The 27830-nt window shown below is 52.5% G+C and overlaps 1 protein-coding gene across 5 annotated transcripts in view; it reads right to left on the bottom strand.

Annotated features, from left to right (window-relative positions):
* LOC148650432 (A-type potassium channel modulatory protein KCNIP1) overlaps positions 1-27830 on the bottom strand; it is a 47392-nt gene that overhangs the window by 5062 nt on the left and 14500 nt on the right. For 3 of the 5 annotated variants that reach the window (XR_015926127.1, XR_015926128.1, XM_088604232.1), the window contains exons 2-4: positions 1541-1665; positions 990-1059; positions 42-112 (exon numbers count right to left, since the gene is read on the bottom strand). Coding sequence is in view for 3 of the 5 variants with exons in the window: in XM_088604232.1 (XP_088460358.1) it covers positions 42-112; positions 990-1059; positions 1541-1665 (266 nt within the window). In the remaining 2 variants the exon portion in view is untranslated. Of the gene's footprint in view, positions 1-41; positions 113-989; positions 1060-1540; positions 1666-16190; positions 16640-26199; positions 26858-27830 lie in introns of those variants that run through there. The other 2 variants (XM_088604234.1, XM_088604233.1) reach the window with 2 other exon arrangements.

The following is a 27830-nucleotide window of genomic DNA, read 5'->3' as shown; positions in this document are numbered from 1 at the left end:
ACTGCAGACAGGAGAAGCACTCGCAGGCGTGCGCTACTCACCTCGAACTTGATCGAGCCGTTGTGCGCAGAGTCGAAGGCGTTGAACAAATAGTGTGCGTAGGTGCTGGCGTCTGGGAGCAGAAGACACAGTCAGGGAGAGACACACAGCACACACACCAAATAAAACACACAAAACACTACCCCCCACACAAAATACAACACACACACAACAGAGTACACACACCAAAGACAACACACACAGCAAACACACCAAAGGCAAAACACACACACCACACACAGCACACACACCAAATACAACACACACACAGCACACACACCAAATACAACACAACCCACACACAAAATACAACACACACAGAACACACACAACAGAGTACACACAGCAAACACACCAAAGGCAAAACACACACACACACCAAATACAACACACACAACACACACACCAAATACAGCACACACAGAACAATCACCCTGCTCCCCAGCACCTCTGATTATTGAATTAAAAATCATCGCTTAAAAGTGTTATTTGAAAGAAAAATGGCTAACCCCAGAGTATTTCACACAGTGCAGCACAAAGTGCATCTCTGTCTCTACTTCTCCCTGCTGGCAGTGGGAGCACAGCCTGTCCTCTCTGGACAGTCAGGTCTGTCTGTGTCCAGTTTCTATGGACAGGCTGTGGTCACTGAGCCTGTCCTCTCTGGACAGTCAGGTCTGTCTGTGTCCAGTTTCTATGGCCAGACTGTGGTCACTGAGCCTGTCCTCTCTGGACAGTCAGGTCTGCCTGTGTCCAGTTTCTATGGCCAGGCTCTGGTCACTTTATTGCTCTGTTCTGTATGCTGATTAGTAATGGGTATTGACCTAATTCGGTCCTGCTCACATTGTTAGGTGTTTTGTTCTGCACATGGAGAATGTTTTTCAATGGGGTGTTTGTCCTGTTTAGTGTGATCCCAGTCTGTGTCTGTCAGGCACCCTGCCTCTCCGCCTCACCTCCATGTGGGAAGAACTGAGAGTAGATCTGTTTGAACGTCTCTTCGTTCACCACTCCGCTCGGGCACTCCTGAAAGGGAGAGTGACACAGTGTGACATACATGGCTGGGAAGCTTTGTTCCAGACCCCCACCACCCTCTGTGTAAAGAAGTGCCTCCTGTCCTGACCCTGAAGAGATTCAGTTCCTCCAGCCTGCCAGAGTAGGGCATTCTTTAAGCGCAAGAATGGATCTGGTAGTTTGTCTCTGGACTGATTCTAGAGGAGCAATAACTAATTAGTTAGTACGGTGACCAAAGATGTACCATATTAACACAGTCACTTAAGTAATACAGAGACAGAGGCAGTGGAGGCAGAGACAGGAGACACAGAGAGAGGAGCACAGGGACTGGAGTGATGCAGAGACAGAGGCAGTGAGTGAGGAAGGAGGTACAGACAGGAGACACCGAGAGGGGAGCACAGGGACTGGAGTGATGCAGAGACAGAGGCAGTAAGTGAGGAAGGAGGTACAGACAGGAGACACAGAGAGGGGAGCACAGAGAGAGAGGAGGTACATTTTTGAAGCCGCGGTAGAGGACTTGCAGCTCTCGGCGGGTGAAGTTGGTCTGGGATTCCAGCTGTTCCAGTCCTTCTGGCCTGTGGCAGACCATCGTCATCTCCAGCTCATCCTCCACCTTGTCTACAGAGAGAGACAGGGACAGGGACAGAGAGAGGGAGGGACAAGGGGAGGGAGAGAGACCATCAGTTCATCTGGGAGTTTCGGCAGTGAAGGCACTGGAGGAGAAGGCACACAGGGCTTTCTATGCCATTAGATAGAGGTTCTACAACATCACGCCCCATAGAAATGCAAATATTTGAATGTGAAATCCAACCCATTACTCCATATAGCAGTGAAGTGTGGGGTCCACTCTCAGACCAGGATTACACTCAATGGGAAAAACACCCCCATTTTACTGCACACAGAGTTCAGTCAAAACATCCTTCATGTGAAGAAAAAAACTCCAAACAACGCATGCAAGGCAAATACCCACTGTTGATCAACCTGCAGAAAAGAGTAATAAAGTATCGGCTACATCTAAAAAGCAGTGACCCAGGCAGCTGGTTCTGAAGCTCACTGGCCCGAGCCACACCGACACCAGCCAGCCTCGGGACAGCACTGCTAGAGCACCACAACTCAACCACATCACAGCACAGATCAAACAATATCTCACACACTGGGACGCACACACAGACAACACAAACTGGAATGGTACTGGTCCCTAAAATGACACTACACACTGGCTGAGTACCAAACCAGGGTGAGACACAGCAAAGAGAAACAGACCCTGACAAAGTACAGGCTCAGTGACCACAGCCTGGCCATAGAAACTGGACACAGACAGACCTGACTGTCCAGAGAGGACAGGCTCAGTGACCACAGCCTGGCCATAGAAACTGGACACAGACAGACCTGACTGTCCAGAGAGGACAGGCTCAGTGACCACAGCCTGGCCGTAGAAACTGGACACAGACAGAACAGACACACTGTACACTGACCACACACAGTGTTGATCACACACTGCACTGGCAATGACACAGACACACTGTACACTGACCACACACAGCTGAGCCAATCCATATACATTTTCATCCCCATGATCATCTTTAACAACAGGAGTGTTTTAACAGTCCAGCTAACTTTAGAAGCTCCCAGTACATACGATATGGGTGACACAAAGAGAAGGTATTACACTTGCACAGAGCCAAGTTCGGGCCCATTTGACTTCCAAGAGGAGAGGCCGTCATGAATAACCCCCAGGCCCACAGACAGCAGCCAACTGCATACAAGGGTGCCTGGAGCCTGCAGTGACGGATCTTTACCACCAGGTGGCAGCAGAGTCCAGGGAACTGAGCCCTGACTCACCCAGTCGTAGAGCGGTAGAAATGGAAAGAGGAGGAGGTGGTGAACAGAGGGGAGGGACAGAGAGAGGCAGATATTTACTAGCTGAATACTTAACCAAGACAAGAAACAGCAAAAAGAAACAGACCCTGATGAAGTACAGGCTCAGCGACCACAGCCTGGCCATAGAAACTGGGCGACACAGGCAGACCTGGCTGTCCAGAGAGGACAGGCTCAGTGTCCACAGCCTGGACATAGAAACCGGACACAGACAGACCTGACTGTCCAGAGAGGACAGGCTCAGTGACACAGCTTGGACACAGAAACCGGACACAGACAGACCTGACCTTCCAGAGAGAACAGGCTCAGTGTCCACAGCCTGGCCATAGAAACTGGACACAGACAGACCTCACTGTCCAGAGAGGACAGGCTCACTGACCACAGCCTGGCCATAGAAACTGGACACAGACAGACCTGACTGTCCAGAGAGGACAGGCTCAGTGTCCACAGCCTGGACATAGAAACCGGACACAGACAGACCTGACTGTCCAGAGAGGACAGGCTCAGTGTCCACAGCCTGGCCATAGAAACTGGACACAGACAGACCTCACTGTCCAGAGAGGACAGGCTCAGTGACACAGCTTGGACATAGAAACCGGACACAGACAGACCTGACTGTCCAGAGAGGACAGGCTCAGTGTCCAAGCCTGGCCATAGAAACTGGACACAGACAGACCTGACTGTCCAGAGAGGACAGGCTCAGTGTCCACAGCCTGGACATAGAAACCGGACACAGACAGACCTGACTGTCCAGAGAGGACAGGCTCAGTGTCCACAGCCTGGCCATAGAAACTGGACACAGACAGACCTCACTGTCCAGAGAGGACAGGCTCAGTGACACAGCTTGGACATAGAAACCGGACACAGACAGACCTGACTGTCCAGAGAGGACAGGCTCAGTGTCCACAGCCTGGCCATAGAAACTGGACACAGACAGATCTGACTGTCCAGAGAGGACAGGCTCAGTGTCCAAGCCTGGACATAGAAACTAGACACAGACAGACCTGACTGTCCAGAGAGGACAGGCTGTGCTCCCACTGCCAGCAGGGAGAGGCAGAGACAGAGGTGCACTTCCTACTGCACTGTGACAGATATCCTGGGATTAGAGAAACATTATTCCCTAAATTCAGAAATCGAATCCCAGAGTTCCCAGACCTGCCAGAATCACAACAGGTTCCAATCCTACTGGGAGAGGGAGGAGGGAACTCAGTCGAACTGGCAGCCCAGTATGTGACCTCCTGTCACAGCCTGAGGAACAGTGAGTCTGTTTCCCAATAATGCTCAATATGTTTACAGTAGATGTCAATATTTTATGTTTTGTCTTTGTTGTAAATGTCTGTACATTTTATTTTACTTTTATTTTTGTTTTGTTTTGTGTTAATTTTATTATTTTTATTTGCTTTGGCAACACTGATTGTACCCATCGGTCATGCTAATAAAGCACCTTGAGTTGAAGTGAGAGGCAGATTGAAGAAAGGGGTGAGCTGATGGAGGCTGAGAGAGAGGGAGACGGAGTGCTGTGGATGCTGTAAGATTAACGCTGCGCCAGAAACCATTGAATTTCAGCCTAATCAAACATCTTAATTCTTCCTTTCTCCTCCCTTCCTCTGTTTTTTCCCTTTCTCTGACTTGCTCTCTCTCCCACACTCCCCACCCCTCTCTCTGTGCACAAGTGCCTGGGTACTGACAGTGTTTTCTCTCTAATCCCACAGACTCACAATCCCACAATCCCTCAGACCCACGGATTCACAATCCCCCAATCCCTCAGCCACTCAGCCCTACAGACTCACAATCCCACAATCCCTCAGCCCCTCAGACCCACAGATTCACAATCCCACAACCCCTTAGCCTCACAGACTCACAGCCCCCAAAACTCACAATCCCTCAGCCCTAGACTCACAATCCCACAATCCCTCAGCACTACAGATTCACAATCCCACAATCCCTCAGCTCCTCATACCGCCAGTTTTACAATCTCTCAACCCAACAAACTCACAATCCCACCACCCCTCAGATCCACAGACTCACAATCCCACCACCCCTCAGCTCCACAGGCTCACAAGCCCTCAACCTCACAGACCCACAATCCCACAAGCCCATAGGCACACACACATTTGGTCTCTCAGTTCTACAGCCCTTTAACCCCACAGATAAATTCACCGGTGGAACCTGTCTGCTAAAAAATGCATGAAAGCCATTTCCAAGCCAGGCAGCGAGAGCCCACAATGAATTCAACAAATTCCACAGAGCCCACAGCGCTCTGCAATAGCACTGTCTATCGCCAAGGCCGCCCTCTCTCCCACTCCCACTCCCACTCCCACTCTCTCCACCGCACAGAAGATCAGGCAGGGAGTGGGGGGCGGGATTAATGGCAGTCCTGCAGCTCTCACAAAGGAGCCCGAAACTCACCTCAGATGACAGGGAGGGAATGGGCTGGAAAATCAAAGTAAACGGAGAAAGACTGCAGTGTGTTCAGTGGCTCAGTCTCAAAGTGTCGGGCTGCAGAGTGTTCAGTGGCTCAGTGTCACAGTGCCGGGCTGCAGTGTGTTCAGTGGCTCAATGTCACAGTGCCGGGCTGCAGAGCGTTCAGTGGCTCAGTGTCACAGTGCCGGGCTGCAGTGTGTTCAGTGGCTCAGTGTCACAGTGCCGGGCTGCGGTGTGTTCAGGGGTTCAGTCTCACAGTGCCGGGCTGCAGAGTGTTCAGTGGCTCAGTGTCACAGTGCTGGGCTGCAGTGTGTTCAGTGGCTCAGTGTCACAGCTCTGGGCTGCAGAGTGTTCAGTGGCTCAGTGTCACAGCTCTGGGCTGCAGAGTGTTCAGTGGCTCAGTGTCACAGTGCCGGGCTGCAGTGTGTTCAGTGGCTCAGTGTCACAGTGCCGGGCTGCAGTGTGTTCAGTGGCTCAGTGTCACAGCTCTGGGCTGCAGAGTGTTCAGTGGCTCAGTCTCACAGTGCCGGGCTGCAGAGTGTTCAGTGGCTCAGTGTCACAGTGCCGGGCTGCAGTGTGTTCAGTGGCTCAGTGTCACAGTGCCGGGCTGCAGTGTGTTCAGTGGCTCAATGTCACAGTGCTGGGCTGCAGTGTGTTCAGTGACTCGGTGTCACAGTGCCGGGCTGCAGTGTGTTCAGTGGCTCAGTGTCACAGTGCTGGGCTGTGGTGTGTTCAGTGGCTCAGTGTCACAGTGCTGGGCTACAGAGCGTTCAGTGGCTCAGTGTCACAGTGCCGGGCTACAGAACGTTCAGTGGCTCAGTGTCACAGCTCTGGGCTGCAGAGTGTTCAGTGGCTCAGTCTCACAGTGCCGGGCTGCAGAGTGTTCAGTGGCTCAGTGTCACAGTGCTGGGCTGCAGTGTGTTCAGTGGCTCAGTGTCACAGTGCCGGGCTGCAGTGTGTTCAGTGGCTCAATGTCACAGTGCTGGGCTGCAGTGTGTTCAGTGACTCGGTGTCACAGTGCCGGGCTGCAGTGTGTTCAGTGGCTCAGTGTCACAGTGCTGGGCTGTGGTGTGTTCAGGGGTTCAGTCTCACAGTGCCGGGCTACAGAGCGTTCAGTGGCTCAGTGTCACAGTGCCGGGCTGCAGTGTGTTCAGTGACTCAGTATCACAGTGCTGGGTAGCGGTGTGTTCAGTATCCTTTTATCCTGTACCTGCAGTGACAAGATTTTCTCTCTATATATGCAGTAGCTGAAGAATCTGTTTCTGCCCCACAGTGATTAAACTCATTTCCATAATCCGGATCAGCACAATCCCTGGGAACACAGGACACCTGAGCACAATGATAACGAGCCCCGTCTTGATTACTGTACCGCCACCATCCCGCCATTTGGAACTGGAACTACAGGGAACACTTAAGGTTGCAAGATCACCTTATTAAGACTGAAAAATAGGGATTGAGCACAGCATCTCTGACACAGAGTGACTGAACACACCACAGCCCGGAGCTGTGACACCAAACCACTGAACACTCCACAGCCCAGAGCTGTGACACCAAACCACTGAACACTCCACAGCCCAGAGCTGTGACACCAAACCACTGAACACTCCACAGCCCAGAGCTGTGACACCAAACCACTGAACACTCCACAGCCCAGAGCTGTGACACCAAACCACTGAACACTCCACAGCCCAGAGCTGTGACACCAAACCACTGAACACTCCACAGCCCAGAGCTGTGACACCAAACCACTGAACACTCCACAGCCCAGAGCTGTGACACCAAACCACTGAACACTCCACAGCCCAGAGCTGTGACACCAAACCACTGAACACTCCACAGCCCAGAGCTGTGACACCAAATGACTGAAAGACACTGCAGCCCAGCACTATGACACTGAGCTACAGTACTGAACACACTGCAGCCCAGCACTGTGACACTGAACACACTGCAGCCCACCACTGTGACACTGAGCTACTGAACACACTGCAGCCCAGCACTGTGACACTGAACACACTGCAGCCCAGCACTGTGACACTGAGCTACGGTACTAAACACACTGCAACCCAGCACTGTGACACTGAGCTACAGTACTGAACACACTGCAGCCCAGCACTGTGACACTGAGCTACTGAACACACTGCAGCCCAGCACTGTGACACTGAACACACTGCAGCCCAGCACTGTGACACTGAGCTACGGTACTAAACACACTGCAGCCCAGCACTGTGACACTGAGCTACTGAACACACTGCAGCCCAGCACTGTGACACTGAACACACTGCAGCCCAGAACTGTGACACTGAGCTACTGAACACACTGCAGCCCAGCACTGTGACACTGAACACACTGCAGCCCGGCACTGTGACACTGAGCCACTGAACACACCAAAGCCCAGAGCAGTGACTGTAAACCACCAGACACACCACAGCCCAGAGCAATGACTGTACACCACTGAACACACCGGGGCCCAGAGCTGTGACTGTACACCACTGAACACACCGGGACCCAGAGCTGTGACTGTACACCACTGAACACACCGGGGCCCAGAGCTGTGACTGTAAACCACTGAACACACCACAGCCCAGAGCAGTGACTGTAAACCACTGAACACACCACAGCCCAGAGCAGTGACTGTAAACCACTGAACACACCACAGCCCAGAGCAGTGACTGTAAACCACTGAACACACCACAGCCCAGAGCAGTGACTGTAAACCACTGAACACACCGCGGCCCAGAGCAGTGACTGTAAACCACTGAACACACCGCGGCCCAGAGCAGTGACTGTAAACCACTGAACACACCGCGGCCCAGAGCTGTGACACCAAACCACCACACCCACCGTGGTCCAGAGCAGGAACAGAACAGGGGCTGCAGCAGAGCCTGGCACTGCTGGAGCAGTACTGTCACACCTGGGCACTGCCAGCCCATCTGGACCCAGAACAGGGGCTGCAGCAGAACCTGGCACTGCTGGAGCAGTACTGTCAGACCTGGGCGCTGACAGTCAATCTGGGCAAGACCAAAGTTATGGTTTTCTAGAAAAAAGACAGGCCTCATGAAAACAAGTACCACTTCACACTCAAGAACAACACATTGAAGCACTCAGGGCTTTCTACACAATAAGGAGGCTTTTCAACATCAACCCACCAACAAGAATCTGGCTCCAAATATTTGAGAGTGTGATCCAACCCATTGCCCTATATGGCAGTGAAGTGTGGGGTTCCCTCACAGACCAGGATTACACCCAATGGGACAAACATCCCACAGAAGTCCCGCACACTGAGTTCTGTAAAAACATCCTCCAATGTGCAGAGGAAAACCCATAAGATTGTGTGTAGGGCCCAATTAGATTAATACCCACTGTTAATCAGCTTTCATAAGAGAGCAATCAAATATTGGTTACACCTGAAACACACTGACCAGATCTCCTACCACCACAGGGTCCTGCTGAGCCAAGAGCTGAGCCCAGAGAAGAGCCCCCTCAGACAGCTGGTCCTGAAGCTCACTGACACCAACCAACCTCAGGACAGCACAGCTAGAACATCATGAATCAAAGTCAATCAAACCACAACACAAGCCAAACAACACTACCTCACCCACTGGGACACACACACAACACTACCTTACCCATTGTGACACACACACAAACACAACATAAACTGGACCCTTAAGAGACAATACACTCTAGCTGAGTATGTGACCAGGGTAAGAAAAAAGAAACGAGCCCTGATGAAGTACAGGCTCAGTGACCACAGCCTGGCCATAGAAACTGGACACAGACCTGACTGTCCAGAGAGGACAGGCTCAGTGACCACAGCCTGGCCATAGAAACTGGACACAGACAGACCTGGCTGTCGAGAGAGGACAGGCTCAGTGACCAAAGCCTGGACATAGAAACTGGACACAGGTAGACCTGACTGTCCAGAGAGGACAGGCTCAGTGTCCACAGCCTGGCCATAGAAACTGGACACAGACAGACCTGGCTGTCGAGAGAGGACAGGCTCAGTGACCACAGCCTGGACATAGAAACTGGACACAGACAGACCTGGCTGTCGAGAGAGGACAGGCTGTACTCTTAATGCCAGCAGGGAACAGCAGGGACAGAGATACACTTTCTGCTGCACTTTGAGAAATACTCTGGGATTAGACAGTCATTCTCCCGTAAAATAACAATTCTAATACCACAATTGCCACACCTGTTAGAATCAGCTTCCGATCCGACTGGGAGAGGAAACTCAATAGAGATCCAGCCCAGTGTGTGTGATCTCCTGTCACAGCCTGAGGACAGACAGTGAGCCTCTAAAATAATATTATTATGTTCAATATATTATGATATGTTAGTATGTTGTTATATTATGTTGTTAATTTATTGTTATGTTATTGTCCTGAATGTTTGTGCTTTGGCAAAACTAATTTTATGTAAGTTTAGCATGCAATAAAATTTCTTGAATTTGTATTTGAGAAACAGAGAAGGACAAAGAGTGAGACTGTGTGTGACAGTGTGTTATTTTTTGGCAGTCATTTTGTGTGTGACATTGTGTGTGGTGGTGTTATTTTGTGACAGTATTTTATAGTGTTTGTTTGACAGTGAGCTGGAGTGTGTCTATATGTGTGTTTGTGTGAGTGTCTGTGTGTGACAGTAAATTATACGGTGTCTCTGTGTGTGTCAGGGAGCTGGAGAGTGTCTATATGAGAATTAGCATGTCACACTTTGTGTTTGTGTTTTTGTGTGACAGTGTGTCTGAAGGTTTATCTGTGTGGCAGTGTGTATTGTGAGTGCATCTGTGTGTGACGGTGTGTGTGTAACATTGTATGTGTATCTGTGTGTGACAGTTCATGTTTGTGTGTGATACTGTGTGCATTGAATTTATGTGTGGCAATATGTGTGTAACAATATATGGTTGTGTGACAGTGTGTGTGTGTGAATCTGAATACGTGTAAGCTTAGTGTAGTAAAATGTCCTCCTTGTCATATCTGCTGACATATATACATTTAAGACAAAATGCTCATGAAGACTTCCTGCAATAGACAACCATATCAAGGGACACATGGGTCGATTAGCCTAGCACACAGAAGATTGCCATTCTGATTAATTCAAGGGAAATTAATTCCTTTGAGGAAATCACGTCCTACACAAAGAACACTGCACCACTCTCATACTGCACTGCAACTGATGTAGATACGAGAGTTCACATCTCCTGACCATCTCTCACAGACCCTGACACTGTACTCAAGCTCTAAACAGACACCCTGACACTGTACTCAAGCACTACACACACCTTGACACTGTACTCAAGCACTACACACACCCTGACACTGTACTCAAGCACTACACAGACCCTGACACTGTACTCAAGCACTACACACACCCTGACACTGTACGCAAGCACTATACAGACCTGACACTGTACTCAAGCACTACACACACCTGACACTGTACTCAAGCTCTACACACACCCTGACACTGTACTCAAGCACTATACAGACCTGACACTGTACTCAAGCACTACACACATCCTGACACTGTACTCAAGCACTATACAGACCCTGACACTGTACTCAAGCACTACACACACCCTGACACTGTACTCAAGCACTATACAGACCTGACACTGTACTCAAGCACTACACACATCCTGACACTGTACTCAAGCACTATACAGACCCTGACACTGTACTCAAGCACTACACAGACCCTGACACTGTACTCAAGCACTACACACACCCTGACACTGTACTCAAGCACTATACAGACCCTGACACAGTACTCAAGCACTACACAGACCCTGACACTGTACTCAAGCACTACACACACCCTGACACTGTACGCAAGCACTATACAGACCTGACACTGTACTCAAGCACTACACACACCCTGACACTGTACTCAAGCACTATACAGACCCTGACACTGTACTCAAGCACTACACACACCCTGACACTGTACGCAAGCACTATACAGACCTGACACTGTACTCAAGCACTACACACACCCTGACACTGTACTCAAGCACTATACAGACCTGACACTGTACTCAAGCACTACACACACACGGACACTGTACTCAAGCTCTACACAGACCCTGACACTGTACTCAAGCACTATACAGACCCTGACACTGTACTCAAGCACTACACACACCCTGACACTGTATGCAAGCACTATACAGACCCTGACACTGTACTCAAGCACTATACAGACCCTGACACTGTACTCAAGCACTACACAGACCTGACACTGTACTCAAGCACTACACACACACGGACACTGTACTCAAGCTCTACACAGACCCTGACACTGTACTCAAGCACTATACAGACCCTGACACTGTACTCAAGCACTACACACACCCTGACACTGTATGCAAGCACTATACAGACCCTGACACTGTACTCAAGCACTATACAGACCTGACACTGTACTCAAGCACTATACAGACCCTGACACTGTACTCAAGCACTATACAGACCCTGACACTGTACTCAAGCTCTACACACACTGTACTCAAGCACTACACACACACTGACACTGTACTCAAGCTCTACACAGACCCTGACACTCTAATAAGCTCTATAAAGGCCCTGAAACTGTACTCAAGCTCTACACAGACCTGACACTACATATAACTGTTATCGATACAGTGACACTGTAAACAATCTCTTTGGGAACCGATACAGTATACAAGCTGTATTATCAATCCAGACACATTATGCAAACTCTATATACACCCTGAAATTATATACAAGCTTAATGTAAGCCATGAGGTTGTGTAGAAGCTGTATGCAGATACAGTCACTGTATGAAAGCTGTATAGAATTCCTAACACTATACACAAGTTCAACAGAGACACTGACAGTGTTTTCACACACTACAGAGTTCTGACACTGTACAGAAGCCCCCACGGAGCAATCACACAGTTCTACAGAGACTGCTGACCCCCCCGACATGCTGGCTGGTCTAGGTGGTGTCTGCCAATCGTGTGAGCCCCGCAGTCCTGGCCGGGGGGGGGCACAGACGACCTCCGGATAATGGCCATCGGGCACGTGGAGCCCCGGCGCGGAAATGGGATTTTAATTGTGGTCTCGTGTAAGCTTGCTCATTAACATGGGAAACGAGTGGTCATGAGAAGAATGCGTGCCTTTTAAGAGAGCTATTATCCACAGCAGATCTCTGAAGCCGGAGAGACTGTCTGCCTGCTGAACGGACCAGCTGCGTTTCCGTTTCTCCATAGCAACCTGGTTGAACTCTCAACCCTCTGCGACTCCCCCCGCGCTTGCCCGAGTTACCGTGACAACGGCCCGCAAGGCGCAGGCTGTGCGCGGGCTTGGTAACCCACCTCTACGCTTAGTAACAGACGCACCCGCCGCCCTGCCGACAGTGTTACTACACGCGCGCCCACGCAGACACGTCCCACACTCGCGCGCTCTCTTTACTTCACTCAGGCTCGCGGGGCGGCGACTCGCTCGCTTCGTTTCCTGCTCGGTCTCGCTCAGCCTTCGGAAAGCGCGTTTACAGTTCAGGTCTGCCGGAGCCAAGCTTTTCCTACAGCTCCGCCTGTCTGCCTGCTCCTCCCGGCTCACACCTGTTAACTGCTCCCCTGTAACACTCCCGGCCCGTCCTCCGCAGGGGCTCCCCCCATGGTTTGGGGGTGCAGCCGCTTGTCAGCTGACAGGTCAGGCCCCTGAACTCCAGTCAGTCTTCGTGTCGGATCGCTGTCCAGTCAGGCAGTGTGTCAGTCTGTGTGTCAGATCGCTGTCCAGTCAGGCAGTGTGTCGGATAGCTGTCCAGTCAGTATCAGATCGCTGTCCAGTCAGGCAGTGTGTCAGATCGCTGTCCAGTCAGGCAGTGTGTCAGTCAGTGTGTCGGATCGCTGTCCAGTCAGGCAGTGTCAGGCAGTGTGTCAGATCGCTGTCCAGTCAGGCAGTGTGTCAGATCGCTGTCCAGTCAGGCAGTGTGTCAGATCACTGTCCAGTCAGGCAGTGTGTCAGTCTGTGTGTCAGATCGCTGTCCAGTCAGTATCAGATGGCTGTCCAGTCAGTCTGTGTGTCAGATCGCTGTCCAGTCAGTATCAGATCGCTGTCCAATCAGGAAGTGTGTCAGATCGCTGTCCAATCAGTATCAGATTGTTGTCCAGTCAGTCTGGGTGTCAGTTTGTCAGATCGCTGTCCAGTCAGGCAGTGTGTCAGATCACTGTCCAGTCAGTATCAGATCGCTGTCCAGTCAGGCAGTTTGTCAGATCGCTGTCCAGTCAGGAAGTGTGTCAGATCGCTGTCCAGTCAGTATCAGTTCGCTGTCCAGTCAGGAAGTATGTCAGATGGCTGTCCAGTCAGTCTGTGTGTCAGATCGCTGTCCAGTCAGGCAGTGTGTCAGATCGCTGTCCAGTCAGTCTGTGTGTCAGATCGCTGTCCAGTCAGGCAGTGTGTCTGATCGCTCTCCAGTCAGGAATTGTGTCAGATCGCTGTCCAGTCAGGCAGTGTGTCGGATCGCTGTCCAGTCAGGAAGTGTGTCAGTCAGTGTGTTGGATCGCTGTCCAGTCAGGCAGTGTGTCGGATCGCTGTCCAGTCAGGAAGTGTGTCAGTCAGTGTGTCAGATCGCTGTCCAGTCAGGCAGTGTGTCGGATCGCTGTCCAGTCAGGCAGTGTATCAGTCAGTGTGTCAGATCGCTGTCCAGTCAGTATCAGATTGTTGTCCAGTCAGTCTGGGTGTCAGATAGCTGTCCAGTCAGGCAGTGTGTCGGATCGCTGTCCAGTCAGGAAGTGTGTCAGATCACTGTCCAGTCAGACAGTGTGTCGGATCGCTGTCCAGTCAGACAGTGTGTCGGATCGCTGTCCAGTCAGGAAGTGTGTTGGATCGCTGTCCAGTCAGACAGTGTGTCGGATCGCTGTCCAGTCAGGAAGTGTGTTGGATCACTGTCCAGTCAGGCAGTGTGTCAGATCGCTGTCCAGTCAGGAAGTGTGTTGGATCGCTGTCCAGTCAGGCAGTGTGTCGGATCGCTGTCCAGTCAGGCAGTGTGTCAGATCGCTGTCCAGTCAGGCAGTGTGTCAGATCGCTGTCCAGTCAGGCAGTGTGTCAGATCGCTATCCAGTCAGGCAGTGTGTTGGATCGCTGTCCAGTCAGGCAGTTTGTCAGATCGCTGTCCAGTCAGGCAGTGTGTCAGATCGCTGTCCAGTCAGGCAGTTTGTCAGATCGCTGTCCAGTCAGGCAGTGTGTCAGATCGCTGTCCAGTCAGGCAGTGTGTCGGATAGCTGTCCAGTCAGTATCAGATCGCTGTCCAGTCAGGCAGTGTGTCGGATCGCTGTCCAGTCAGGCAGTGTGTCGGATCGCTGTCCACTCAGGCAGTGTCTCGGTCTGTGTGTCAGATCGCTGTCCAGTCAGGCAGTGTGTCAGATCGCTGTCCAGTCAGGCAGTGTGTCAGATAGCTGCCCAGTCAGGCAGTGTGTCAGTCTGTGTGTCAGATCGCTGTCCAGTCAGTATCAGATGGCTGTCCAGTCAGTCTGTGTGTCAGATTGCTGTCCAGTCAGTATCAGATCGCTGTCCAATCAGGAAGTGTGTCAGATCGCTGTCCAATCAGTATCAGATTGTTGTCCAGTCAGTCTGGGTGTCAGTTTGTCAGATCGCTGTCCAGTCAGGCAGTGTGTCAGATCACTGTCCAGTCAGTATCAGATCGCTGTCCAGTCAGGCAGTTTGTCAGATCGCTGTCCAGTCAGGAAGTGTGTCAGATCGCTGTCCAGTCAGTATCAGTTCGCTGTCCAGTCAGGAAGTATGTCAGATGGCTGTCCAGTCAGTCTGTGTGTCAGATCGCTGTCCAGTCAGGCAGTGTGTCAGATCGCTGTCCAGTCAGTCTGTGTGTCAGATCGCTGTCCAGTCAGGCAGTGTGTCTGATCGCTCTCCAGTCAGGAATTGTGTCAGATCGCTGTCCAGTCAGGCAGTGTGTCGGATCGCTGTCCAGTCAGGAAGTGTGTCAGTCAGTGTGTTGGATCGCTGTCCAGTCAGGCAGTGTGTCGGATCGCTGTCCAGTCAGGAAGTGTGTCAGTCAGTGTGTCAGATCGCTGTCCAGTCAGGCAGTGTGTCGGATCGCTGTCCAGTCAGGCAGTGTATCAGTCAGTGTGTCAGATCGCTGTCCAGTCAGTATCAGATTGTTGTCCAGTCAGTCTGGGTGTCAGATAGCTGTCCAGTCAGGCAGTGTGTCGGATCGCTGTCCAGTCAGGAAGTGTGTCAGATCACTGTCCAGTCAGACAGTGTGTCGGATCGCTGTCCAGTCAGACAGTGTGTCGGATCGCTGTCCAGTCAGACAGTGTGTCGGATCGCTGTCCAGTCAGGAAGTGTGTTGGATCGCTGTCCAGTCAGACAGTGTGTCGGATCGCTGTCCAGTCAGGAAGTGTGTTGGATCACTGTCCAGTCAGGCAGTGTGTCAGATCGCTGTCCAGTCAGGAAGTGTGTTGGATCGCTGTCCAGTCAGGCAGTGTGTCGGATCGCTTTCCAGTCAGGCAGTGTGTCAGATCGCTGTCCAGTCAGGAAGTGTGTCAGATCGCTGTCCAGTCAGGAAGTGTGTCAGATCGCTGTCCAGTCAGGCAGTGTGTTGGATCGCTGTCCAGTCAGGCAGTGTGTCAGATCGCTGTCCAGTCAGTATCAGATCGCTGTCCAGTCAGACAGTGTGTCAGATCGCTGTCCAGTCAGGCAGTGTGTCTGATCGCTGTCCAGTCAGGCAGTGTGTCAGATCGCTGTCCAGTCAGTATCAGATCGCTGTCCAGTCAGGCAGTGTGTCAGATAGCTGTCCAGTCAGGCAGCCTGTCAGTCAGGCAGCGTGTTGGTCAATCATAGTGTGTCAGATGAATCTCATACCTCTGGAGGGTCTCCTCTGCTTCGTTTGCATGGTGAGCGTGCCCACCACTGCGCCCATGCTGTTGCCGTGGAAACAGGCGTGTACCTGTCCAGGTGCCAGTCCTGCCTCCCGAGGGGCACTCCTTCTCCCCCTCTCCCCGGTCCCCTTGCTCGCCGTGCCCTGTCCAGCAGTGCTGGGCTGCCGCGCCGCTCGGGTGCAGAGCTGCAGCTCTCTCGCAAACACACTTTGCCTTCGCTCTGCCTCGCCGTCTTTCTCTCTTCCTCTCTCTCTTCACTTCCTCTCCCTCTTTCTCCCCCGCTCTCCCCCCGTCTGCTCGCTCTCCCCCTCTCCCTCTCTCTATCACTCTCTCTCCCTTCTCTCCCCCCTTCCTCCCTCTATCACTCTCTCTCTCTTCTCTCCCTCTCCCCCCTTCTCTGCCCCTCTATCACTCTCTCTCCCTTCTCTCCCCCCTTCCTCCCTCTCTCTCTTCTCTCCCTCTCCCCTCTATCACTCTCTCTCCCTTCTCTCCCCCCTTCCTCCCTCTCTCTCTTCTCTCCCTCTCCCCTCTATCACTCTCTCTCTCTTCTCTCCCCCCTTCCTCCCTCTCTCTCTTCTCTCCCTCTCCCCTCTATCACTCTCTCTCTCTTCTCTCCCCCCTTCCTCCCTCTATCACTCTCTCTCTCCCCCTCCCCCTCTCTCTCCCCCTCTTCCTCTCTCTATCACTCTCTCTCTCTCCCCCTCTCCCCCCTTCCTCCCTCTATCACTCTCTCTCTCCCCCTCCCCCTCTCTCTCTCTCTCTATCACTCTCTCTCTCTCCCCCTCTCCCCCCTCCCTCCCTCCCTCTCTCTCTCTCCCTCTCAAATTTAAATTCCGATTTCTCTGCCTCTCTCTGTTGTTATTCAGCAGCAGTACTGTTGCTGTCAGAGCCCCCCTCTCTCAGTGCAGCCCCCTCTGACAGAGGGATCAGAAAACCAGGGCTGGAACAAAGCTCTTTCTCTCTCTCTCCCTCTCTCTCTGTCCCCCTTTCTTTCTCTCCCTCTCTCCCTGCTTTCCGCCCCCTCTCTCTCTCATTCACACTCAATAAGTCAGAATGCCCCTCAGCATACTAACCTCGCTGTCTGCTAGGAATCTCTCGCTCGTTCTGTGTGGTTGTGTGTGTGATGTGAATGGATAAGTGCTCATACACACAGCACAACCAGCTAGATTTGGCTTATCTAACTGTCTCTGTATTAGTCTATCCACCTGTCTGCCTGCCTGCCTATGACTCTGGTCATCTCTCTGTCTGTCTACCCATCTGTTTTTCTGTCTATGGATCTGTCTGACTGCCTGTCTGTGTGTCTGTAGGTCTGCTTGCCTGTGTGTCTGTAGGTCTGCTCGCCTGTGTGTCTGTCTGTAGGTCTGCTCGCCTGTGTGTCTGTCTGTATTGTAGGTCTGCATGCTTGTGTGTCTGTCTGTAGGTCTGCTCGCCTGTGTGTCTGTCTGTATTGTAGGTCTGCATGCGTGTGTGTCTGCCTGTGTGTCTGTCTGTATTGTAGGTCTGCATGCGTGTGTGTCTGCCTGTGTGTCTGTCTGTATTGTAGGTCTGCATGCGTGTGTGTCTGCCTGTGTGTCTGTCTGTATTGTAGGTCTGCATGCTTGTGTGTCTGTCTGTAGGTCTGCTCGCCTGTGTGTCTGTCTGTATTGTAGGTCTGCATGCGTGTGTGTCTGTCTGTGTGTCTGTCTGTAGGTCTGCTTGCCTGTGTGTCTGTCTGTAGGTCTGCTCGCCTGTGTGTCTGTCTGTATTGTAGGTCTGCATGCTTGTGTGTCTGTCTGTAGGTCTGCTCGCCTGTGTGTCTGTCTGTATTGTAGGTCTGCATGCGTGTGTGTCTGTCTGTGTGTCTGTCTGTATTGTAGGTCTGCATGCGTGTGTGTCTGCCTGTGTGTCTGTCTGTATTGTAGGTCTGCATGCGTGTGTGTCTGCCTGTGTGTCTGTCTGTATTGTAGGTCTGCATGCTTGTGTGTCTGTCTGTATTGTAGGTCTGCATGCGTGTGTGTCTGCCTGTGTGTCTGTCTGTATTGTAGGTCTGCATGCTTGTGTGTCTGTCTGTAGGTCTGCTCGCCTGTGTGTCTGTCTGTATTGTAGGTCTGCATGCGTGTGTGTCTGTCTGTGTGTCTGTCTGTATTGTAGGTCTGCATGCTTGTGTGTCTGTCTGTATTGTAGGTCTGCATGCGTGTGTGTCTGCCTGTGTGTCTGTCTGTATTGTAGGTCTGCATGCTTGTGTGTCTGTCTGTAGGTCTGCTCGCCTGTGTGTCTGTCTGTATTGTAGGTCTGCATGCGTGTGTGTCTGTCTGTGTGTCTGTCTGTAGGTCTGCTCGCCTGTGTGTCTGTCTGTAGGCCTGCTTGCCGGTGTGTCTGTCTGTGGCTCTACCCTCCAGTGTTTCAGACTGCCTGCCTGTGTGTCTGTCCAATTCAAAGGCATTAATTGCCTTGATCACAGCTGTGCCAATACGGTCATGCAGTCAAAGCAAAGAGCACACGGTGACATTTACAAGTGAAGTGGATTTTGAGTGAATGACATGGAAATAAAAGCTGTCCAGAAAGTGTAATTTCAGCTGCTTTCTGTAAATCACCATGGTGCCCACATTTACAAAAACAGCTCAAGGTTCTTCATTTAAAAATGTGCACAGAGGACTAATATGCATGTAATGCATTAAACATTACTGTAATATTGTGAAACTTTAATCCAAACAGAAATATTACTTTAATATTTTATATCTATGTCAATTTCCCTGTACAAATTATATGAAATAAGGCATGAAAGTGCACTGACTGAGCACTGTAAAGCCTGGAGTGGATCAGACTGCTGTGCACTGGGAGTGTGACTGACAGCACTGTAAAGCCTGGAGTGGATCAGACTGCTGTGCACTGGGAGTCAGACTGACAACACTAAAGCCTGGAGTGGATCAGACTGCTGTGCAGCAGGAGTCTGTCTGACAGTACTATAAAGACTGGTGGATATAAATTTACTGATGGTGTAGAGTGGAGTTCTCTACAGTTATCTGTATGCGTGCTGATAAGAGGAGCGTTAATTTGAGGTTGGAGTTGTGTTTTGTTACAGTGCTTTACTGGAAGAAAGACAGATTGAAGATTTATGCCAGACGCTCCCAAACCACAGATCAATACACAAACACAAGAAAAATCAAAATTGCAGCTTAATGATTTCTGCTTTGCCCCACATGCCAGTAAATACCAGAGAGATACAGTCTGGAACACTGCACTGCGATTTCACTCCTGGACTCAGAGAGCTGAGCCCAGAGAAGAGCCGCCCTCAGCCCCTCAGCCCACAACCAACCTCAGGACAGCGTAATTAAAACACCAATCAAAGTCAACCACAGCAGAATGCAAGCCAAACAACACTACCTCACCCACTGGCACACACAACACTACCTTACCTGCATCAACTGGAGTGATGCAGGACCCTAAACAGACAAGATATACCAGATGAGTGTCTGACCAGGAGAAGAGACAGCAAAGAGAGACAGACCCTGATGAAGTACAGGCTCAGTGACCACAGCCTGGCCATAGAAACTGGACACAGACAGACCTGACTGTCCAGAGAGGACAGGCTCAGTGACCACAGCCTGGACATAGAAACTGGACACAGACAGACCTGACTGTCCAGAGAGGACAGGCTCAGTGACCACAGCCTGGACATAGAAACTGGACACAGACAGACCTGACTGTTCAGAGAGGACAGGCTCAGTGACCACAGCCTGGTTATAGAAACCAGACGCAGACAGACCTGACTGTCCAGAGAGGACAGGCTCAGTGACCACAGCCTGGTTATAGAAACCAGACGCAGACAGACCTGACTGTCCAGAGAGGACAGGCTCAGTGACCACAGCCTGGTTATAGCAACCAGACGCAGACAGACCTGACTGTCCTGTTTGCATTGTGCCCTGCCTGCCCTGCCTGCTCTCTGTGTATTGAGCACTGTACTGATTGTTACGGAAGATCAGTGCTCTGGCCTTGTTGGGGGAAGGGCCCAGTCCAGATCAGGTTTTCCATGTGGTCACAGAAGTCTTGAAACCCACACAGACCCTCTGACCAGGGCCCCGGCTCTGTGGGGTCATCCCCTCCCTGGGGGTGTCAGCGAATGTGTTTCACGGGGCCCTGGGGGAAGTGCTCTGATGTCCCCGTCTGGGGGTGATCAGAGTTGCGGCGTGGTGGGGTACAGGTGAGGAAGGAGAGCTCTAATCGTCATGGAGACATGAGACGTGCACTAATCAGCGCAATATGGACTCCGCGTGAGCCTAATCAGTGCGCTCGTTAGCACACAGCGGACAGCGGAGGCCTCGTTAGCGATAATGACTGGGGCCTTGCCCCCCCCCACGTGTGGAGGGCTCTGTGTTGCTGTGGGCTGCAGGAGGGACAGTACAGAACACACAGTCCTCAGTGTACTGCTGCTGTCCTTGTTGCTGTCCCTCTGCTTGTTGTGGTTGTTGTCCCTGTTGCTGTTCTTGTTGCTGTTCTTCTTGTTGTTCCTGTTGCTGTTCTTCTTGTTGTGGTTGTTCCTGTTGCTGTTCTTGTTGTGGTTGTTGCTCCTGTCGCTCTTCTTGTTGTCCCTCTTGCTGTTCTTCTTGTTGTCCCTGTTGCTGTTCTTCTTGTGGTTGTTGCTGTTCCTCTTGTTGTCCCTGTTGCTGTTCCTGTTGTGGTTGCTGTTCCTCTTGTTGTCCTTGTTGCTGTTCTTGTTGTCCCTGTTGCTGTTCTTGTTGCTGTTCCTCTTGTTGTCCCTGTTGCTGTTCCTGTTGTCCCTGTTGCTGTTCTTGTTGCTGTTCCTCTTGTTGTCCCTGTTGCTGTTCCTGTTGCTGTTGCTGTTCTTGTTGTCCCTGTTGCTGTTCTTGTTGCTGTTCCTCTTGTTGTCACTGTTCCTGTTGTCCCTGTTGCTGTTCTAGTTGCTGTTCCTCTTGTTGTCCCTGTTGCTGTCCCTTTTGCTGTTCCTGTTGCTGTTCCTCTTGTTGTCCCTGTTGCTGTTCCTCTTGTTGTCCCTGTTGCTGTTCTTGTTGCTGTTCCTCTTGTTGTCACTGTTCCTGTTGTCCCTGTTGCTGTTCTAGTTGCTGTTCCTCTTGTTGTCCCTGTTGCTGTTCTTGTTGCTGTTCCTGTTGTCCCTGTTGCTGTTCTTGTTGCTGTTCTTGTTGTCCCTGTTGCTGTTCTTGTTGTCCCTGTTGCTGTTCTTGCTGCTGATGCTGAGGCTCCTCTCTGCCTGTCTTCTGAGGTCAGCGCGCTGCTGCTGGAGCTGTGCCACCCTGTCAGGAACTATATGAAAATGTATCTGTGTGTACTTTCCACAGCCCGCGCTTTCCAGCTCTGTTAATCAGATCTCTCTCGCGGCAGTGCTGTCCCCCTCTGCCTCCTTCCGGCTCATTAAACCGATAGAATTAACGTCCGATCGTGGGGCTGGAGAAGCATGATGGGATTAGCGGGTTTAAGGAAGGGAATCCACTCGGAGAGCGATACCGTCGTAAATCCCGCGCGCACGGGCCTCTCTCTCCCGACTCCCTGCCCTCTCCCTGTCATCCACTAGCAGACCTCTCCGAGTGACAGCCAGCTGATCCCCGTTTCCGTGAGCTATGGGCAACATCAGTTCACTCAAGAGTTACTTAAGGCAGGGGACCACAGCTCCAGTCCTGGGGGACACAGATCCAGTCCTGGGGGACACAGATCCAGTCCTGGGGACCACAGCTCCAGTCCTGGGGGGACCACAGCTCCAGTCCTGGGGGACACAGATCCAGTCCTGGGGGACACAGATCCAGTCCTGGGGACCACAGCTCCAGTCCTGGGGGGACCACAGCTCCAGTCCTGGGGGACACAGATCCAGTCCTGGGGACCACAGCTCCAGTCCTGGGGGGACCACAGCTCCAGTCCTGGGGGACACAGATCCAGTCCTGGGGACCACAGCTCCAGTCCTGGGGACCACAGCTCCAGTCCTGGGGGGACCACAGCTCCAGTCCTGGGGGACACAGATCCAGTCCTGGGGACCACAGCTCCAGTCCTGGGGGGACCACAGCTCCAGTCCTGGGGGACACAGATCCAGTCCTGGGGACCACAGCTCCAGTCCTGGGGACCACAGCTCCAGTCCTGGGGACCACAGCTCCAGTCCTGGGGGGACCACAGCTCCAGTCCTGGGGGACACAGATCCAGTCCTGGGGACCACAGCTCCAGTCCTGGGGGGACCACAGATCCAGTCCTGGGGGACACAGATCCAGTCCTGGGGGACACAGATCCAGTCCTGGGGGGATCCAGCTCCAGTCCTGGGGGGATCACAGCTCCAGTCCTGGGGGGATCACAGCTCCAGTCCTGGGGGGATCACAGCTCCAGTCCTGGGGGGACCACAGCTCCAGTCCTGGGGGACACAGCTCCAGTCCTGGGGCCCACAGCTCCAGTCCTGGGGGACACAGATCCAGTCCTGGGGTCCACAGCTCCAGTCCTGGGGGATACAGCTCCAGTCCTATGAAGAGCCCTGGCAGACTGCTGGCCCTAGTGGACAGGAGCTGTGCACCAGTGGAGCTCAGCAGAGGGGCAGTGCAGTGTCAAGGCTGCCCTCCGGAGCCTTTCTGATGTTCTGAACGGCCTCAGCCTGGGACCCATGGCTCAGCGAAGGCAGTTCGCAGTATGTGCAACCAACACTAGGGGGTGCTAATCAGGGACAGGGGTAGTGCTACCAGAGGTCCACCAGAACAGTATGGGAAGACAGGCTGGGGAGGGTGGTCTTCAGTCTGCTGGGTCCCCCCACCACCACTCTCTTTTCTCTATATCCTTCTCTCTCCTGCCCCTTCTCCCCCTCCTCTCCACCCCTCTCTCATCCCACATCTCCCTCCTCCACCTCACCACCCACACCAGCCTCACTCTGTCGCCCCGCCTCCCTCACGTTCCCAAAAAGCAGTGGGGGTGATCTGGTGCTGCCAGCAGAGGAAGAAAAGGGCAGACAGCTGGAAAAGAGCACAGCTGGAAGAGAGCACAGCTGGAGGATATAGCACCGCTGGAAAAGAGCACAGCTGGAAGAGAGCACAGCTGGAGGATATAGCACCGCTGGAAAAGAGCACAGCTGGAAGAGAGCACAGCTGGAAGAGAGCACAGCTGGAGGATATAGCACCGCTGGAAGAGAGCACAGCTGGAGGATATAGCACCGCTGGAAAAGAGCACAGCTGGAAGAGAGCACAGCTGGAGGATATAGCACCGCTGGAAAAGAGCACAGCTGGAAGAGAGCACAGCTGGAGGATATAGCACCGCTGGAAGAGAGCACAGCTGGAGGAGAGCACAGCTGGAGGATATAGCACAGCTGGAAGAGAGCACAGCTGGAGGAGAGCACAGCTGGAGGATATAGCACAGCTGGAAGAGAGCACAGCTGGAGGATATAGCACCGCTGGAAGAGAGCACAGCTGGAGGATATAGCACCGCTGGAGGATATAGCACCGCTGGAAGAGAGCACAGCTGGAAGAGAGCACCGCTGGAGGATATAGCACCGCTGGAGGAGAGCACCGCTGGAGGATATAGCACCACTGGAGGAGAGCACAGCTGGAGGATATAGCACAGCTGGAAGAGAGCACAGCTAGAGGATATAGCACAGCTGGAAGAGAGCACAGCTGGAGGAGAGCCCAGCTAGAGGATATAGCACAGCTGGAAGAGAGCACAGCTGGAGGATATAGCACAGCTGGAGGAGAGCACCGCTGGAGGATATAGCACAGCTGGAAGAGAGCACAGCTGGAAGAGAGCACAGCTGGAGGATATAGCACAGCTGGAGGATATAGCACAGCTGGAGGAGAGCACAGCTGGAGGATATAGCACAGCTACAAAACCAGTCTTGGGAAATAATGAGTGATGCAGCAGATGACGACGGCACCATGTTCCTACAATGCCATGTCTCTCCCTGCCCTCCCCTCCCTCCCGCCCGCAGTGCTGAGCGCTGTGAGCTCTGGGCCTGTGGGCAGCAGGCTGGTTATTAAACGCGGCTGGGAGATCAGCTGAGTGAAGATGTTGTTATTGTAATGTGAGGCTCTGGCGAAGAGGGGGGCGTGACAGAGAGAGATGAGTCTGGACTGCTGCCGAGAGGGGGGAGGAGAGAGAGGTAGAGGAGAGGAGGGGGGGATGGAGAGGAAGAGGAAGAAGAGAAGGAGAGGAGAGGATGGGGAAAGCAGAGAGGAAGGGGAGAAAGGAGAAGAGGGGGCAGGAGAGGAAGGGAGAGGAGAGGAGGAGGAGCAGAAGAATTAAAGAGGAGGAGAGGATGGGAGAGGACAGGAGGGGGCGTTTAGAGCTCTGAAGAGCTCACTGTGGAGTGCTCTGGACACCCAGACACCCCTTCGTCTTCAGGGTGCTGCTGGGAAGAGTGGTCCCCCTGTGGGTCTCAGTCTCCCCTCTGTGACTCTGGGTCCAGAGCTGGGCTGTCCCAGCTGCCGAAAGGATTTTACTTATTCTCTCCAGCAGGGGGTGCACTGCTGCACCAGGGCAGGTCCCAGCTTGAGTGCTGGTGGCTGGGGCCCCAGTGTGTCAGGGGTTGCTGTCCGAGTCCCCCTGTTCTGTGTGGGGGAGAGAGGCTCTGAGAGAGAGAGAGAGCAGGACCTCTGGGCTGCGTGAGAGCAGTGAGGTTTCCGCGGGAGACTGTTGCTCTTGCTCTCTGTTTCTCCAGGCTCCAGTCAGGCAGGGGTGACTAAGCAAAGACTCCCTCCACTGCAATTTCACAACACACTGATGCTCCTTCCCCCACCCTCTCCTGCTCCTTCACTGCCTCATTCCCCCAATGCTCCCCTCCTGAGTCTCCCCCAGGGCCAGGGAGAGGGGGAGAGGAGCAGGGGGAGAGGAGCAGGGTAGAGTATTACATTAGAACTATTTCAGAGCTATTGAGGCTATACGGCGGCTATCAGGCATGTCTGAACTGAGACCTGTGTCTCTCTCCCCCATCGATAACTCGCTTCCCTTCTCTCTACCTCTTATTTATTCTCAAATTCAAAGAGACTCCCAGTGCACAGCAGTCTGATCCACTCCAGGCTTTACAGTGCTGTCAGTCACAGTCCCAGTGCACAGCAGTCTGATCCACTCCAGGCTTTACAGTGCTGTCAGTCACACTCCCAGTGCACAGCAGTCTGATCCACTCCAGGCTTTACAGTGCTGTCAGTCTCACTCCCAGTGCACAGCAGCCTGATCCACTCCAGGCTTTACAGTGCTGTCAGTCACAGTCCCAGTGCACAGCAGTCTGATCCACTCCAGGCTTTACAGTGCTGTCAGTCACAGTCCCAGTGCACAGCAGTCTGATCCACTCCAGGCTTTACAGTGCTGTCAGTCACACTCCCAGTGCACAGCAGTCTGATCCACTCCAGGCTTTACAGTGCTGTCAGTCTCACTCCCAGTGCACAGCAGCCTGATCCACTCCAGGCTTTACAGTGCTGTCAGTCACAGTCCCAGTGCACAGCAGTCTGATCCACTCCAGGCTTTACAGTGCTGTCAGTCACAGTCCCAGTGCACAGCAGTCTGATCCACTCCAGGCTTTACAGTGCTGTCAGTCACACTCCCAGTGCACAGCAGTCTGATCCACTCTAGGCTTTACAGTGCTGTCAGTCACGGTCCCAGTGCACAGCAGTCTGATCCACTCCAGGCTTTACAGTGCTGTCAGTCACAGTCCCAGTGCACAGCAGTCTGATCCACTCCAGGCTTTACAGTGCTGTCAGTCACAGTCCCAGTGCACAGCAGTCTGATCCACTCCAGGCTTTACAGTGCTGTCAGTCACACTCCCAGTGCACAGCAGTCTGAGCCACTCTAGATTCTACCAGCATTAGGTTTGTGGCATAGAATCCCATATCCGATATCAGCAATTTCAAAACTTTTGAAAGTATTTTGAGTACATTGACATAGATCATAGATTCTCAGCTTTAAATTCTCACACAGGCAAAACCATTGCTCTCGCTCACAGACAAAAAGACACACACAGTACAAAGAGCCCCCGCACACAGTCTCCCGCTCCAGAACTCACATGGGCGGGCTGGGGTGTGGGGGTGTACCTTTGCGATAGCTCACTTGCTTGGTCTGCATGGAGAAGGTTCCCATGACAATCCCCATCTCCAGATCTTTGAGGGCAGCAATTTGAGGGCACCACTCTGACAGCTGAGGAGCTGTCCTCTTCTTCCTCTGTCTCCTCTCCGAGTCTGTGTGCTGTCCTCTCTCTGTCTCCTCTCCGAGTCTGTGTGCTGTCCTCTCTCTGTCCCTGTCTCCTCTCGGAGTCTGTGTCCTGTCCTCTCTCTGTCCCTGTCTCTCTTGGAGTCTGTGTGCTGTCCTCTCTCTGTCTCCTCTCGGAGTCTGTGTGCTGTCCTCTCTCTGTCTCCTCTCGGAGTCTGTGTGCTGTCCTCTCTCTGTCTCCTCTCGGAGTCTGTGTGCTGTCCTCTCTCTGTCCCTGTCTCTCTCGGAGTCTGTGTGCTGTCCTCTCTCTGTCCCTGTCTCTCTCGGAGTCTGTGTGCTATCCTCTCTCTGTCTCCTCTCGGAGTCTGTGTGCTGTCCTCTCTCTGTTCCTGTCTCTCTCTGAGTCTGTGTGCTGTCCTCTCTCTGTCTCCTCTCGGAGTCTGTGTGCTGTCCTCTCTCTGTCTCTGTCTCCTTTCCCTCTCTCTGACTCTCTCATGGGCAGTGCAGGGGTGCAGGCTGCTCACTGTGAAGAGAGAGGGACTCCAGCAAGCAAGCTGAGCTGAGACACACGCATGCACAGCGAGAGGGAGAGGAGAGAGGAGGGTATCAGCCCAGTCCTCGTGCAACGTGACACACACTCTGTTCTCCCCTCTCCTCCCTCTCCCCCCCCCCCTCCTCCGCCAAACCTCGAAATGAAAGAGCTTTATTGGCGTGATTGATGAAGTACAATGTTGCCAAAGCAATAACAATTACTAAACATTTACACATATTCCAAGTCTCAATGTCTGTTTCTCAGGCTGTGACGGGAGATCACACACTAGGCTGCAGCTCTATTGAGTTTCTTTTCCCAGCAGGATTGGGACCTATTTTGGAATTCTGGGATTAGATTAGTAATTTTGGGGAAGGATGTTCAAACCCTGAGTATTTGTCTCCTCCCCCTCTCTCTGCTTCACTCCTCTCTCCAGACCCAGACAAGGAGTAATGGGGGCGTGTCTGCTGTGAGGGAGGGGCCAGGGTGCTGAGGGGTGGGGCTGGGCGGAGTCAGGGAGCTGGGGAAGACTACAACATCCCCATCACACTGTATCCTGTACTGACACCTGACACTGACACCCTGAATAGTCAGATAATGGTTAAATCAAATAACAATTCTGCCTGGTTGACACAGTGATTTAGACACTGACACTGTTGTCAGCCGTTATTGTCATACTGTAGCTGACTGATTGAGTTCTGCCATTCAGCCTCTAGAACAAGGTTCTTGTCTGATTTTTCCTAAAGCTATGGCCAACTCTCCAGGCCACAGTCACTCTCTCTACCTCCAGTTCACCCGTCTATCTTAATCCCAGTGACAGGCAGCACCCAGACTGTGTTGCTGCAATAAAAGCACGCTCTGTGTGGAGAGGGAGAGTGCTGGATGAATAATACAGAGCTACACAAATAATTCAAGTGCACTCATCACCCCAAGCAGAGTACAGCCAAGAGTCTGGAGCACTGACTGACACACAGGCTGACAGACTGA

The sequence above is a fragment of the Lepisosteus platostomus genome, chromosome 13 (assembly GCF_059453375.1).
Source record: "Lepisosteus platostomus isolate fLepPlt1 chromosome 13, fLepPlt1.hap1, whole genome shotgun sequence".
Taxonomy (NCBI): Eukaryota; Metazoa; Chordata; class Actinopteri; order Semionotiformes; family Lepisosteidae; genus Lepisosteus; species Lepisosteus platostomus.
This window is presented reverse-complemented; position numbering and strand designations above follow the sequence as displayed.